This window comes from Pipra filicauda, unplaced genomic scaffold, assembly GCF_003945595.2.
Source record: "Pipra filicauda isolate LSUMZ 115617 unplaced genomic scaffold, ASM394559v2 scaffold1_size10287979_pilon, whole genome shotgun sequence".
Classification (NCBI taxonomy): domain Eukaryota; kingdom Metazoa; phylum Chordata; class Aves; order Passeriformes; family Pipridae; genus Pipra; species Pipra filicauda.
In genome coordinates, this window is record NW_024104310.1 from 4,958,805 (window position 1) to 4,975,033 (window position 16,229).

The 16,229-nt window shown below is 42.6% G+C and overlaps 1 protein-coding gene across 1 annotated transcript in view; it reads right to left on the bottom strand.

The window, feature by feature from the left end:
• Positions 1–1,333: 1,333 nt before the first annotated feature.
• LOC113986036 (amyloid beta precursor protein binding family B member 1 interacting protein) overlaps positions 1,334–16,229 on the bottom strand; it is a 66,162-nt gene continuing 51,266 nt past the window's right edge. The window contains exons 11-14 of the mRNA XM_027717408.2: positions 10,950–11,048; positions 9,938–10,055; positions 5,968–6,065; positions 1,334–2,808 (exon numbers count right to left, since the gene is read on the bottom strand). Of these exons, the coding sequence (XP_027573209.2) occupies positions 2,272–2,808; positions 5,968–6,065; positions 9,938–10,055; positions 10,950–11,048 (852 nt within the window). The 3' untranslated portion in view covers positions 1,334–2,271. The remainder of the gene's footprint in view (positions 2,809–5,967; positions 6,066–9,937; positions 10,056–10,949; positions 11,049–16,229) is intronic.

The following is a 16,229-nucleotide window of genomic DNA, read 5'->3' on the forward strand; positions in this document are numbered from 1 at the left end:
ATACCTTTCGAATGCCCCAGCATGTCAACTAAAAACCTCCAGGTAACATTTGTGTTAGTGGTGGGCACAGTGAGAACCCACCACTCTCCTCGTGAGAACTTTTTGCTGAGTTCAGGAAAAGCAAGGGAGCTAGAAAACCAGTAAAAGCTGGATGGACTCTGTATTGGTAAGAGGGCCAGGAAATAGTCCCCTGGCCCATGAACTGGTGCCCTGACTGGCCACAGCTGCACCATGGCGGATCTCTGCGTGGGCAGCGATAACTGCTTTAGACTTGTCCATGTTGTCTTCTGGGAATGTGCCTGTCCTGGGCAGTTCCTTGAGTTGTGTCTGGGACTGTGCTTAGGCCCACTTGGGCGGTGTGGGAAAGCACTGGGCCAGCACTCAAGCTTGCATCCTCCTGCTCCTCTTTATTTAGCAGTAGAGACAGGGGTGTACAAGCTGTAGTGTCGTGCCACCAATGCCAGCTCCTCAGCCACGGGCTGCAGAGCAACAGACGGTTACCAGCAGTCATTAGACATCTCCCCTCTCCATATGCAATGCTTACACTGCTGACAAAGAAAGGAAGGAGGAAACAGAGTGGTTGTCCCATGGCTGTACTTGAGTAACTGTGTTGATGGGCGTGATTCCTGCAGGAAAAGCATCCCTTAGCTTCAGCTTGTCTCAAGTGAGAACAGATTCAGCTGTGGGAAGTCACATGAAGCTTGTTTTAGTGACTTAGCTGGCACTTCCCTGGCTGAAGCATCTCAGTTCTGCAACAGCTTCAGTGCATCCCCAAGTTCCTCTTGTATCCAACACCACCCTCCACTCCAGCTCTGTCCAAGAGCCTGTACTTTCTGCTTTGACCAGGTACCACACACCCCTTCTAGTGGAGCTGAGCATGTTTTACCTTGCCTTGCTCCAACTTGTCAGGGGTCTGGCTCCTCAACATCAAGCACTGGTTACAGCCTTCTTATTTCTGCCAAGCTTGTTACACATGTATGTGGGTATTGACAAACCAACCTTAAGCCAAAAATAAGACTAGAGGTGACCCAAAACTTTGACAGGCTGTGGCACTGCCACCAGCTTGTCATTCTCTTGCCTCCACCACCACTTCTGGACCTAGGAATCCATTCTGACAAACACATTTTGCTTTTTATGCTTTTTTCTAATTCAAAATACAGAAATATATTATTTATATTATCTTAGAAGATCAAGTGTGCATGAGAAGAGGCAAAGACTGGAATTATAAAAAAAAAGACTAGAAGGTATAGGCAAAAATTCTTTAAAAATATTTTAAGTCATTCCAACTGGCAGTAAAACGCCTCTTCATTAATTGTGACACTTTGTGCAGATGTAAAATAGAAGCTATTTTTATTTGAGAACTAACAATGAATGCTTCCTAAATGAACAATGGACAATTAAATGGGGAGAACAAATGAAAAAATTGTAGGAGGAGACATTCCTATCAGGTACAAGATAATTACAAAGTCTTTCACAAGACAGATTATTTCTAGGTACAGTTTGAAGACAAATGTTAACCAACAGAAGAAAAATCCTGCTTACCAAGGGAAGCATACATGATTTCAAAATAAACATTTTTATTTGTCTAAGGTTAACCAAATAAATGAGATTTCAAGATAGCAGCTGAAAATGCTGACAGGTATGACTGAGTTACATATAGAAACAGGAGTGTGTAACATTTGGGGTGACACTGTCTGGAAATGGTCCTGGCCCTGACATGCATCTCAGAATAATCTAGCTGAGGTTTTACTTTTTAAGACAGACTATTTAAAACATTTTTCAAGAGGGTCTTTTTATTGGAAAAAACATCCCCATAGGCGGGGGGGGTTTCAATAAAGAACCTTTAAGGGCAATTCTGTGAAAAGGGATTTTCCCACTTCTCAAAATTCACATGAGAACATTGTTGTATTTTTCCTTTAGCTCCAGTTCCACTAGAGAGGCAGCCACAGAAGATGCATTTCACTTGCTGGCTGGCTCTGGAGTGCTGCTCCACCATCCCTGGCTGTCCTTGTGGAGTGAAGCAAGACTCTCCAGTCAATTCTTACCTTGGCCTGGTGCAGGAATGGGAGTCAAGAACAGGGGGTGGTGAGATGTAGGGGGGGAAGGAGCAGGCTCTAGAGACAAAGAGGGGGACAAAGGGCACCCCACCTTCTTGAGACCCCCAAAAGGAACTCTGAAGGAGAATTCCTCCTGGAAGAGCCTGATCCAGCGTGCACTTCTATGATGCCTCACAAAACCAGCTACGTCTTAAAGTCCACCTGCTCCCAGAGTTCAGGAGTTGTTGCCCCTCTTCTTCTCAAGAGCTTTCATTAGGTCAGACATGAAATCTGCTTGCCTGCCTCCAGCCCCAGTGGGAGGTGGCCCAGCTGACCTTGGCTCTCCATCTGCTCCTGTGTTTTCTAGCCTTTTTGGAGGAAGAGGCACAGGTTTCTTTGCTGGAGGTGGTGGCGGCGGCTTACTGGAGACAGGTGGAGGTGGAGGGGGCACTGGCAGGTCTCCATTACTGCTGCTGGAGACTGGTGGTGGTGGAGGCACAAAATCAGGAGGTGGGTCACAGAAATCAGACGGTGGTGGTGGTGGAAAATCAATCATCAGTGTAGGTGGTGGGGCTGGAAAGCTCTCTGGATCTGTTAGGAAAATGCCGCTGTCTCGTTTCACTTTGGGGGGTAGAACTGGTGAAGCAGAAATAGCAGATGATCGCCTTTCAGGTGGAGGAGGAGGCTGCAGTGAGTTCCTCTTAATCAGGACTGACTGTGGCCTCAGCAATGACTGTGCCATGCCAGGTGCACTGATGTTACTTGACTTAGCCTTAAATAAGCAGAAAAATAAAAGGACAGACACAGTCAGCGAATGTGTAAACTAATGCCACTGCCTAAGAACAGTGAAAAGATGTGAACATACACAAGAAGAGTGTAGTAGAGAGTGAAACAAAGTAGAGTATATTTTGTCTGAAAAGTGAAAATAGTATTCTGTTTTCTTTCTGAGCTGCCCACAGAGTTTTGACAGTGGAAAACCCCCTGTTGGCAGTATGGATAATGCATCTTCAAGTGCTTTAGCACAAGATGAGTGCTTTTAAAAGCACAAGATGAGTGCTTTTAAAATTTCAAATAATTGCAGTTAGTAAGACTAACATCAAGTAAGTATCTTTATCTACCTGACGTTTACTACAACAAGAAAGTAAAGATACTTTCTTGATGTTCCATCCTGCTGTTCATTCCCTCAGAACTTAAGGAAAATTGCCAACCTGTGCTGTGTTTTTACATCCCAAAATACTGAGCAAGATTTAAGAACATAAAAAGCAGATGTAATTTTGGATCTTGTCCTCACTGTGTATCTCCAGCTCCCCTTTTATCTGTGATGGCTGGATCTCTGGATAAAGCTAAACTAATGAAGTCAAAATTCTCTGCCAAATTCATTAGACACAACAGCAGTGAATGGAGAAGAAGGTGAAGAGATTTGGGCATTTAAAGTGCCTGGATTCACTGTCCCTGGCACTCTGCAGCGTGGTGTGACATGCCCTGACCCGCAGGGTACTGCCTGGGCCTCTCTGTGCAAGAGGGAGCACAGCAGGGAAAGATTCACCACAGGCAACCTGGCAAGGGCCACTGACAAGCCTGGAGAAGGTGTCTTCTGCCTCCTGGACGAGGCACATGCGCACACTGCTTCTGCTTTTGAATTCAAAATGCAACAAACAGGTCCCTGAAGCCACCAAGTTCTACCCATGACTACTTGTGACCCAAGGACATGAGACATTCCAACCCTTTGACAACTTTTTTGAAGTAAAAATTACTAAAAATTTCTTAACTAATTTCTTAAAGTTAAGAAAAATAAAATGTAGGATACCAAATCATTATGGAGATGTTAACTTTGACAAAATTTTAGGTGGATTTTCTTTTTAAATTGTGTTTGCTAGTTGACACTGAAGATAAATAAAGTCCATTTGGTGATAATCTGAATTTTTTTTTTTTTTTAGGTAGGAACTGGTAGCTGTTGACAGTTACTACACAAATATTTTTTCTTGTAGACATGTGGAGAAGTCTGCTGTCCTGAAAACAAAGCTTTCATTTCTAGCTATGCTCTTTTATCAGTTGAGATCCAGTGAGCTTAGTGCTCTAACTGTAGCACAGTACACCCTGAAAGACTTCAGCTCGATCCTTCCATCCCAGGCTTGTAGGGGCTGTGAGGCCAATCACAGAATCACAGAACAGGTCAGGTTGGAAGGGACTACAGTGGGTCTTCTGGTCCAACCTCCCTGCTCAAGCAGGGTCATCCTGGAGAAAGTGAACCTTGAATACTGACCAACTCTCTTGAACCCATCCTCCTTGCAGAGCCTTTTCCCATGGGATTCTTCCAAGAGGATCCCTCAAGAGGGTAAAGGTAGTTCTCCCGAAGTCCATGGTTGTAATCTTGCTCACTGTCCTGCTACTTCTTTGTTCAGTACTGAGCTCTACAATCTCATGGTCACCACAGCCAAGGCTGCCCCCAACCTTCACATGTCCAACAAGGCCTTCTCTGTTTCTAAGTAGAAGGTCAAGCAGCACATTCCTTGTGGGATCCTCCACTACCTATGACAGCAAGTTGTCATCAGTGTTTTTTTAGGAACCTCCTGGACTGTTTGTGCTTCGCTGTGTTGCTTCTCCAGCAGATGTCAGGGTAGTTAAAGCCCCCCACAACAACCAGGGCCTGTGACTTTGAGACTGCTTTTAGTTGCCTGGAGGAGGCCTCATCCACTTCCTCCTCTTCATCAGGCAGCTTGTAGCACACACCCACGACAGTGTCGCCCTTACTAATGTGCCCATATCCCAACCCATAAGCTCCTGACTCACTCATAATCCTCACAGAGACAGAGCTCGATACATTCCAACTGTTGCTTCACATAAAGGGCAACTCCACCCAGTGCCTTCCTGGTCTGTCTCTCCTAAACAGCATGTAGCTGTTCATGACAATTCTAGTCATGCGAGCTATCCCACCACATCTCTTGTAATCCAGCGAGATCGAAGCCCTGTGACTGCCCACAGATCCAATAGTTCTTCTTGTTTGTTTGCTTCTTCTAGAGAAAAGTGCTCTGCACCCCTGCAGTCAGCAGCACTAATTCTGGCATTAGCTAAATATAATGCATATGCCTCCTCTACCTCACTCCTTGCCTACAAAGATGGAAGTTAAGTCAGACACAAGAGGAGGGAAGCGCTGGCTGAGTTCTGAGAATGTGATCTACTCCAGAGGAAGTGGGGTCCAGAACAGAGAAACAAGGAGGAACTCAAAGACAGAAACAAGAAGTATAGGACATGTAATGCAGGTGAGAGAAAAATTCTAGGAATTGAATTTCATTTGTCCTGTGCACTTCCTGCATGGTGGAGAGATTGAATAATGAACTGCAAACAAATGCACACTTTTTTCTGTAGGATGTTTTTGAAGTTGTCATACTGTACCCTATGATATTTTTATAGCCAGAAACGGTACAAGCACACAAAATTTGGAGCTTAACCAAGGAATGCATTTAAAGCCTAATGAAAATATGTAATGTTTTCCCTTCTTCACACTTTCTCCTTTCTTACACACTCCTCTTCAGCTGTGCAGTGTTCCCTGCTGAAAACACTACTTGTATACTTTGTGTTTCTAAGGCAAGACCTTTTTTTCTGGCAGAGACAGAAGACACTTTGAGATAATCCCAATAGGCACATTCCTGTTCCTGCTACGTGAACTCATGGCTGCTTGTTCTGAAGAACAGAAGTGGTGGTGGCTGTGCCTTCACCTCCCACCAGTGGTTCCTGGCTTCTTGTGCAGCACACACACTGTTTGCAGCGTGCAAAGCACAAGGAAGGGCAGAAGGAATCAGCCACTTTTCCCAGGAGCCAAATCCTTTTCATAGTAAGTACAGTGGAACTTTGAGGGGGGAAGACAGTGGGTGAAAAAAATCAAACTTGAAGAAGTGGTTCACAGGTGACATTTAACTAGTGCACTGCTCACCTGTGCCTCTGATGTATCCACTTTCTTCTGAGTGTCTGGAAATTCTGCACTGAAACGACGAGTAATTTGGGGAATCTGTCCATTTGATTGAACAGTACCTGTGATGAGGGAAAGAGAGAAAGGGAAGAGAGTGTTACATTTTTGTGATATTAACCAGATCAGGGAATAGCCAACTAAGAAAAAGGCTATAAAAATGTCTTTACAATTTTCACAAGGATCCACTTGTTATAGGGGTTTTATATATAATTCACTAAAATGCATAGAGATACCTGTTTTCTACTTCAGGCTCATTTTGTGACTTTTCATATTCAGTTAATTACTTAAGGAAAATAAACAAAGTACCTTACATTAAAACCTATACCTGTCCACATGCCTCCATGGCTGTGACTGACAATCCTACAGGAAGTACAAGTGGCAGAATTAAGAAGATGTGACAGAAATTATCAGTGTGTACGGGTGTTGACAAATGAAGAGCTTTTTCGTCTGACTATTGTAAATGGTGATTATGGAAGGGGACCATTAAGGCTGATGCAGGAACAGAGATGGGAAGCTGGCTTTGGAAGGGAAGCTAAGCAGAAATCTAACTGGCATAGTTAAAGTCCACCCTCTGGCCTGCCGCGGTTTGAATATCTGTCATTCATAACAGCATTTTGAAGTTTGCAGTGTGCTGTAGTATTACCACATTCTCTGTTTTTATGGCATTTTTTTTCCTTTAATTTAGACTAAAGACTAAAAGTGCCACAGTTTCATATCAATCAGTCATGGGGGGCTGAAGGTCTGAAGTCCTACAGAGGGGCTGATCCACTTTCTTTAGTCAATGAGATAACAGCTTAAACTTCTCCCCATTTGTAGTCAGGAAGATTTGTGAACTTCACTGTCTTCTCGGATTAATGCAGATCTTCAGCCTGTCTAAGTTAAAGCTCTGCAAAACATCTGCCCACCATTCCTGCGTGTGTAAGGGATATGCATAAATAACCTGGTACTGTCAAATGGAGTAGGTGAATGTGAGACCAAAGGACAAACTTATGAGTTTAATTATGAAAAATCCTCGGCCCCTGTATAGTCTGATGAGGATTAAATAAACCCTCCAGTTTAGTGTAGGATTTTTGGAAGCTGTACATGTCAAAGTACAGCTTTGGTGCCTAGGGATATGCTTTACCTTAATGACTGCCTTAGCTCTATTATAATTTACAGTTCTGATATCCATTAAAGTTCCACTCATGTATTTCTCAGATGCCAGTGAACCCTTAGCTGTCTACAGTGTAAATCTAAGAACAGTGATGGCTTTAATCTTGAAGTGTACTTTACTGATTAGCAAAGAGGTTCCATGACTGTGGTAAGAAATAGAATAAATTAATTTTATTGCCATGCCTGCAAATTACATGACTGGCAGAGAAGTAAGACAAACTCTACAATGTACCTAATTTACTAGGGCTATTTAGGCTTCACAGGAATGACAGGAAGTGGTCTGAAGTCCTTATATTTTGTGCCTGTGCCTGCATTGTTGTTCAGCATTATTTAATCCAAAGTACCATTTGGATCATTCAAACTATAGTCTTGTGTTTGTTGAAGGACTAACAAAAAAGTCAATGAAGAGAAAACCAACCTTGTGGCTGTAAGTGCTCAGTGGAAGGAAATGTAAATCCCTGGGTTCTGTGGCTGTGCCCACAAGTAGAACAAGTTACTGTCTCTCCTCCCTTTGTCTGCTGTCCATAGCAGAGCAAGAGTCTGGTCTTCACACTGCTCAAAATGTTGCTGCCCTCAGTCATACTGAGATCTAACTAAATGAAGGAGAGCAGAGAGACATCCACTCTATCTAGTGCAAGGCAAAATGTTCTACTTGGCAAATATGATATACCAGAAGGCTGGGACACAGTAATCTGTTTCTTCTTCTGTTAATGCAAAACTTGAAAGCAACACTTGAGCTATCATCTCCTGCACATACCTCCACATATGCTATCACATACAAAGTCAGCCAGCTAATGGACTCCCAGCCAATATAATATGTGAGTCCACACGGGCTTTTTTATTTTTAATTAAAATGTTACAGTATTCTTTGCAAGTCAACGTCTCCAAAATTTTATGGTAAATTAGTATTTGTTTTAAGAAAAAAAAAGTAGTCCAAATAGAAGGCAAAATATAGATACCCAAATGCAAAATATTCAGCCTTGTAGTGATGAGGAACATCTGAATAAAGCAACTTCTTTAATCTTTCAAACATCATGATATTGTGCTGGACCACTACATACATTGTTTTTTTTAGCATCCAAAGACAGTAAGGCAGAGAGGGAAACAACATATTTTGCCTGAGATGTGCCTGGCACTTGGGACACTTCAGAACCACAGACTTCACAGATTGCGGTATATGTGAACACACAAATGCTGGCTACAGCAGAGTGTCCAGGGAATAGTGGCCACATGGTATGTGAGAACAGAAGTCCCAGCTGCCTTCCTTTGGCAGCCACTGAAGTTAACAGAGTACAGCCCCTGCTAAACTCACACAGGACTGTAGTTTTCTATAGCAGATTTTAGCCTATACTGAAATCAGTCCATACAAATGGCTATAGGGCCATCTGAAAACAAAAGAAAACATGCTTTGTTCCATTTCCAAAGCATGAGCAAACAACTGCTCACAGTCAGGCAGTTCAGGTTCTAGTATTATAGTTGGGCCCCAGGTTTTAAACAGAGCAGCAGTGATAACTGTAAGACTGTCAGAATCACAGCAACTTGCCTCAATTAGAAGGCTAATGATCCTTCAGAGATATTTCCAGAGAGACAATATACAGTACTAAAATCTTTCTAGGCTACTTAACCATTTAATGCAATCCATTAGTTAAAATTAGCAGTATATTCTATTGAATACATGCAGTGTTAATGGATTCCAGTCAGGAGCTGAAGTCACACAGATGTCTATATAGTCTTTATAAGGCCTCAGTCCTGCCCATATCTTCTCCAGATTGCAGCATCAGCCTGGAGCCCCACTGGCCAGCCCTCTCTCTACTGCTATCAACACCAGAATACAAATGTTCCACGACTGTCCCATCCACTCCACTAAACCCCCTCGCCCAACCATAAGAAAATCCCCTGACCTCAAAACAGTCTGTTACTGGGTCTTCCCACCCCAGAAATCCATTTATTAACATGATTTGATTCCAAGGGACAGCAGGACGACCACCCTGTATCTCACATGTACTAAGACTAGGCGAACTGAAAGCTTAGAAACGTGACTGGAGGATCTTGTCTACATGAGAAGTCAGAATATTAACTGCAAACACTGATTTTGACTTTGACTGTCTTATGACAACAGGAAGTACTTGGCCAGCATGCCCTTCCTAACAAAGCAAGGATATCTTAAGCATGTAAACTAAAAACATTCATGCAAGTTACAGCTAGTATCATGCACTGTTGTATTTGTATCATAGTAAGACTGGTAACAGCAGCATGATGAAGCTACTGGAAAAGTAAGGTTAGAAAATAACCCAATCCTTTCTTACTCTTGTGTCCTTCTCTTAACACCCACATTGCTACCATGCAAATGAGAGAAAGGCTAGGAAAGAGAGTGGCTCATCCTGTAATAATCACTTTCTGAAGTGATCAATCTCTGAATATCCCACTAAACCTTTTTACTAATTGAAAGAAAAATTCCAGAACAGCCAGTGTAGAGAAGGGCAAACAGAAAGCTTCAAGACATGGACCATCAGTCTGTAAAATGTAGACAGAGGATAAAGATGCCAACAGAAAAATACCCTATTAAGTTATGCAGATTTAAACTGATCTTCAGTGAACTGTCTTTCCAAACTCTAACTTTAAAGTGAGAGCTCTGCTGCTGACAGACCACTGGCCTGTCTACAACAAGATATTATCTTGCTGAATCAGTAGGACAGTTTTCTGAACAAAGACTATATGCAACACTGATGGTAACAGAAGAGGGCAATAAATGTGACTTCAGCTGCTGTGACAGCATCGGTACCTGCTGACAAGGATCCCGCAGGGGCAGCTGGTTCCACTGTTCCTTGATTTGCCCACAGGGAGGACAAGCCAGCTTTCTTCACTGCACATTTGTAATTATCATAGAGTGTTCTGCCATACTGCAAAACAATCAAAACAATAAAATGAGCATGTGTTAGGCATGACATAGGCCAAGCATTCATTTTGCTCTTGGCCTACTTTTCTGACCCTGTTTCTTCCTACTCAGTTTTGTTAAAAAATACCTTCTACAAGTGGTGTGCCCTTTTCTGTACAGGGCCAGGTAGAAAGCATCTCTGTAATGGCACAGTAAAACATGACTCCCCATGACTTAACACAGTCCTACTGATACCATTCTTACATTTTATGTTTCAGTGTTTGTAAAATTCTTGAAACTTGGCTTTAAAACCAACAGTTCTCAGTAAATATCTTTTTCCAATCTTTTTCCAAGTATTACATTTTCAAACTGGAGACCTGAGACATTGAATCACAGGCTCTAGAGCAAACAGCTCTGTCAGTGTAAGACACAAAATAATTTGATGTTCACCCCATACCTTTGCTGGATGTCACCCTGCAGCAGAACTGGAATAAAAAAAAACCCCAAACTAACAGCTGAGAGAAGCAGGACTGTATAGGAAGGTACAGCCAGTACCAAGGCTATGTATAAATCCATCTCTAATGTTTTGTGCAAAACAAAATGGGCTGTCAATTAGGATCTTCTTGAAGAGGGTATTATTATTGAGCCAGATAGCTGTGCACTAAGTTTTATGAGTACATGAGTTTTATAGCAACTGAACTCACTCTTGTGTTAATAAGAAAAATACACTGATAACTAAAGTACAGGGACATTGAGCAAATCCATCCTCATCATGCACTTCTGATCTTTCTATGGTAAAATTAGCGTGAATGTCCATTCTTGTCACAATATTTCCAGTTGAGGTGATGACAGTCAGCAACCTGAGGAAGACAAGATTTTAACAGAAAACATACTTAAGTAAATTTACTTTTAATCTCACCTTGGCAATTCTTATTCCTGTTACCCACTGATGCAGGGTTGCTCGATCATCACAGCACAAGTACTTGATATATTGTGACTCCTTCTGAATCTGGGGGTGCTGAAAGATATTAATTCACAAAATAAGACAAACACAGAAATTAAATCACTATACAAAAGTCTGAGGCACTGCACAGTGACCTTGCGGGAAAACAACATGAAGATGACTTGAAAAAAAAAAAAAAACAACGCAGCAAAAACAGAGTATAAGAAAATATAAAAAAGATGGTGATTATGAACTATACATAAGTTGCCACTGGCAGCTTTTGCTTCAATTAATTTTAATGCATTGTAATATGAATTCAAGGGCTACAGAAATGTAACAGTGGTCTAGAGTTCAATGAAGTCTACAAATGCTCTGGGGTTCAAGGACTAACACTCAATGTATAAACACTGGAAGGAAGTCTGTTTCTCATTGTGGTTTGTCATATGTAAGGCACCCAGACTGAATGCTGAACATAATTAGTTTTCAAAGAGTATGTTAAATTTGTTTAAGCATAAACTTTGAGCTGAAACAGATTTTTCTTCCAAACTGACTGCCTTTCTTCGGTTCTAGCTTTCTTACGATACATTTTGATTGTGCTTTACTCTTGCTGTTGTTTACAACAGTTATGTAAAACTGTGATATGTTCTAGATAGATGATTCAAAGTGCAACTCCATCAGAAGTATTCTTTTTCATTTGTTTGTATCAGAAACCTATACAATTTTTAAACCTTTTTTTTTAATTTTGGACAAAAGTTAGGATCTCTTCCCCTTACTGATCAAGGTAGTACTGGTACGTGCTGACATACTTTTCCAACTCAAAGACCACCAAAATGCTGGGCTGCCTACTTGCCTAAGACTGAAAATTCTCCCAAAGTCTCCGAAGGAATTTGGTTTCCCTGCTACAGCAGAGAAGGATGTAAGTCTTTAGTAACTTGGATGGAATAACATACTGTGATCTCTTGATATGCAAGGAAAAGAATGAACCCAAAGAAAAAGACTTAATTATCCCTTATTTACATGTTCATTTCTATCTATATTCTTAGAAATGTTAAGTACACATTTAGTGAAATACCGTGAATGCACAAAAGAATAGCCAAATACACTCCAAGGATCCACTGTTGTCACACCACTCTCTTTTCAGCCAGTGCAGTTAAAAACTCGAGGCATACCTACACCTAGCAGCAAGGACCCTGGGTTTATACCTATCATTAAGTGCCTTTCAAAGCAGAGCAGTGCTGGAGGTGGAGAATATGGCAGGATCCCTCACAGTGCAGAGTGCTGTGAGCAGCCTGCCAGCCCTGGGCTTCTGTAGGTGCCAGATGTCTCCACAGATGCCTGCTGGTGATTGGGACATCCTGGCACAGAGGACACCCCTGTCCACAGCTGGGTGATCCAGGGGTTCAAAAGCAGAGCCAAATACAGAGGCCTTGCTCCTCAGCCATGTTTCCCTTGCTCTCCCCTCAGCACTGCAGACATCAGGCTTCCCTTGCTTGTGCTGACCCAACTGTTCATGAGGCCACACTTTGATTCCAAAAAAAGGGAACTGGTCTTGATTAAATATAACCCATTTCATCATGCTGTACTTCTGGGGTTTTTTAAACCCAGCAGTACACAGCATGACCTCACACAGGGCATGGGGATAAGGGCCACTGTAGCTTGGGGAGATAATGAGTGGCAAGGGATGGATGAGAGGATGGGACTGCACAAGGCTGTATTGCTGCCAAATCCCTGCATCACCAAATTACGGAGCAAGAGTGAACACACCAGGGAGATAACTGTGAGGAAATAAAAACCAAAGGGATATTACTCTTGAGAGGTCTCAGTGGCAGATGAGTCCCAAGGCAGTCCCTGTGTTACAGGTCCCTGCGTGTTTGCACTCACCTGCTCACACAGGTCACCCTGTTGGCCATTTTTCTGCAAACACACAGCTGACCATCTCCCCTGGACAACAAATATGCGAAGTCTGCTCCAGCCCTCTGGAAGGGCCCATGGCTATCCTATTCTATTATGTTGCTCTGGAGCACTCCAAAGCTGAGAGCTAGGGACATCTCACACTGCAAGCCCAGAGATGCCAGCTCACTGTCTCCAGGTGCCTTAACTGCAGAGCAGGCACCATGCCCACCTCAAGGACCCTCACCCAGCTGGTACACTCGCACACCACCCCTTCACACAGTTCAACATACAGGGCTGTATCTTGCTCTTATACACCTCTGTCATGTATCAAATGGAGGCAGTAACAAGGCCCCTGGACAAACAGCTTTTTCTCCAGCTCCCAGCATCAGCCCCTCGTCTCCTGCAGCCTCAGACAGCCTGAATGCTGCTCAGAGTGGGCTCCGCTACTGCAGTACGTGGCCAGGACACAATGCCTAAAAATCCTTATTACCTTCCACCATTTCTCCATTATGTGACCAAACACAGTGAAAATCATTAGAGAATTCAGTCTGAATGGTACCTTAGAACGGCAACTGTAAGCAGGCACTTTTTTGTGTGCCAGAGTACATCCCATACCCCTGCGTTACATTATTACCAACGGAGACAAAAGAACCAGGAGGTGCAAACAAAGACACTGCAACCCTGGGTAAATTCAATTCTTCAGGCATTTTTCAATCAGCAACTAGCAATTTTGCTCCAGTGTGTAAGGTCCTACTGAACCCAGCAGATGGCACCCAAAGCTTTCAAAAAGGAAAAAGACAAGCTTTATCTTTTTTCCTCCTCCTTTTTCATGACAAGGAAGTCCACTGGATCTACATCTTTCCCTCATTTTCAAACACCACACCTACCAACAGTTTTTTAGCACAAGAAAAAATAAAAGACTTCTATCTTTTAACAAATGATTCATGCAAATATCTGGAAGAGAGTCCACACTGTGTAACAAGGCAGAGGAGGCTGTGGCAGAGAGCAAGCAAAGTAAATGATGCTGCACATACACACAGCCCTGTCATAGCTATCTGCTTTTGGGGGTGCTCAACAGGGGCTGCTGCAGACCTCTCCTCTGGGGCACTCTATGGAAGTGTTAGTTTCACAAGAACATCCCTATTGTGAAAGATCAAAGGTCCCTGAACCCAGTATCTGGACTTCGACACAAATGGGGGAAGAGAAAGAACAAGATAAGCAGATATGATACTTCCTTCTCTGTACTCTCACTGTCTACAACTATTTTCAGGTCAGGCGATTTTCTAAGCACATGGGATTTCTCCATATTTAGGTTCTCCTCCAGATACTTCTTCAGCTTTTTATTAAACACAAAGAGTTCTGGCATCCACAACATCTTTTAGCAATAATTTCCACAGTCTGCCACATACTCTGTGAAGAACTACCTCCTTCTTCTCTAAACTGACTGCCAAGAGCTTTGTGTAACATTCTTGTTTTGGAAGAGACATGAATGCCTGACCCCTACCCACACCTTTCCATGCCACCCCTGAGCCTAGAGATCTGAATCATATTCCAGGGAATTTACCTCTTTTTTAGCCAATAGGCTTCTAGTCTTTTCAGTCATTCCTTCAATTTAAAGTAATTCCTTACCTTTGCTTATCCTTGTTGCTCCTGCTTGATACTTTTCCAAGTTTATTATACATCCTCTTTGACATGAGAGAACCAGAACTGCACAGGAAAGCAGAAACCATGAACTTGTGCCATGGTAAGGCAACATTTACTGTTTTATCATCTGTGTCTTTCCTAATCATTCCTAATGCTTGATTTATATATGACAACCACTAAGCACCGAACCTCAGCCTCACAATGGCCTTCCAGAATTCTTCAATCTGCTCTTTCCTTGATGATCTGAATAACATGACATCAGCAGCAAACTTCCTTACCTCACTGCTTATCCTGACTATGACTATTTTGAGACTCTGGGGTTCTCACCATCCTGAGAAGTTGAGAGGGAACTGTCAGTGAACAAGGTGAGAGTGTCCCTTGCTGGACATCATGGGAGTAACTTACTAGCTACCCTCTAGCCTATTTTTTTACTGTCCATTGTCTCCACTAGGCAATCCATCTTAACTATCGATATTCACCAGTGGGGCCTACTCCAAATTGCCCCAATCAATTCCTTGATTAAATTACTCCAGTCAGCAACCACGATTAAGCACAGAGTCAAAATGTGCTGTCAATTAGGGACCAAACTAGCAGGCTGCTGAACCCTCAGCTCTCAGAAGGAAAGTCAGACACCTCAGAGCTGTTCAGACACTCTATATCTTCTCTTTGTAAAAGCTGAGAACTGTACCCTCTCTCACTTTCCAAGAAGCAGCAGAGGCACTGGCTCTTTTTACATATAAATTCATCAATGACACATAAAGCTTAACTTTGTACTGGACCCATAGCCCACTGAGAGTCAACTGGAAATATCCCCATCACCTTTCCTGGGCTTTGGATTGCATCTAAGGAGGACTGTTACATACTGCCAGTGCAGAGGCTGCCTACAGCAGTTGTCTGCAAGGCCAGACCACGGAGTCAAACACCAGCAGCACCAAGTTTAGAACTGAAGGTTTATATCTATAGAAGATTATTATTAAGTGGCCCAGATGGAGGCATTTGGCTTCCTGTGTTTAGATCCATGAAGCACGCTACTTTGTTATGCTACAGAGCAGCATAACAAAATTATGCTACTAATGTTTCAGCCAAGAATTGTCACACCTCACCCCAGCAGTTGCTCTCTTGGAAGAACTGCACCATAATGAAATTGCTTCAGCAGTACAAATGGCAGAAGTCTCTGCTGTCGATACTGACCTTTACAAGCTTGACTTGCCACTAAAAACTTCAGGCAAAATCTATTAGATAGTGCATAGTGACTCAGGGTAAGCAATTCAAAGAAGAATCTAGGCAGCTGGAAGTCCCTGGAAATGCTGACTTGGTATGAAAGTCCCTAAATCCCTATGATTCTATGTGGACCAATTTCCTCCTTTCACAACTCCTGTGTCTCAGAAGAGCGCTTAAGTACAGCACACAGATGTAAGGAGCTGTAGTGACTATGCAAGCCTGGTTTTGCTAAACTAGATTCAGAGGTCATAGCAATATCACTCATGACAGCCACGTGAGAAATACTGTACTTTAAGGCAAAATGGCACTAACCTCAATTAATGTTATGCATCTCACACATAGAGACAGATAATTTATTTTTTTATAGGGTGCAAACCGTGTCCTGAGAGGATCATTAAAATCATCTGACAGCAAAGTGAAAACATCTTCTCTGGAAAGGTTAAGCACCTTTGCTTCTGAAACATGCAGCACCAAAATGAAATACAAAAGACAACTGCT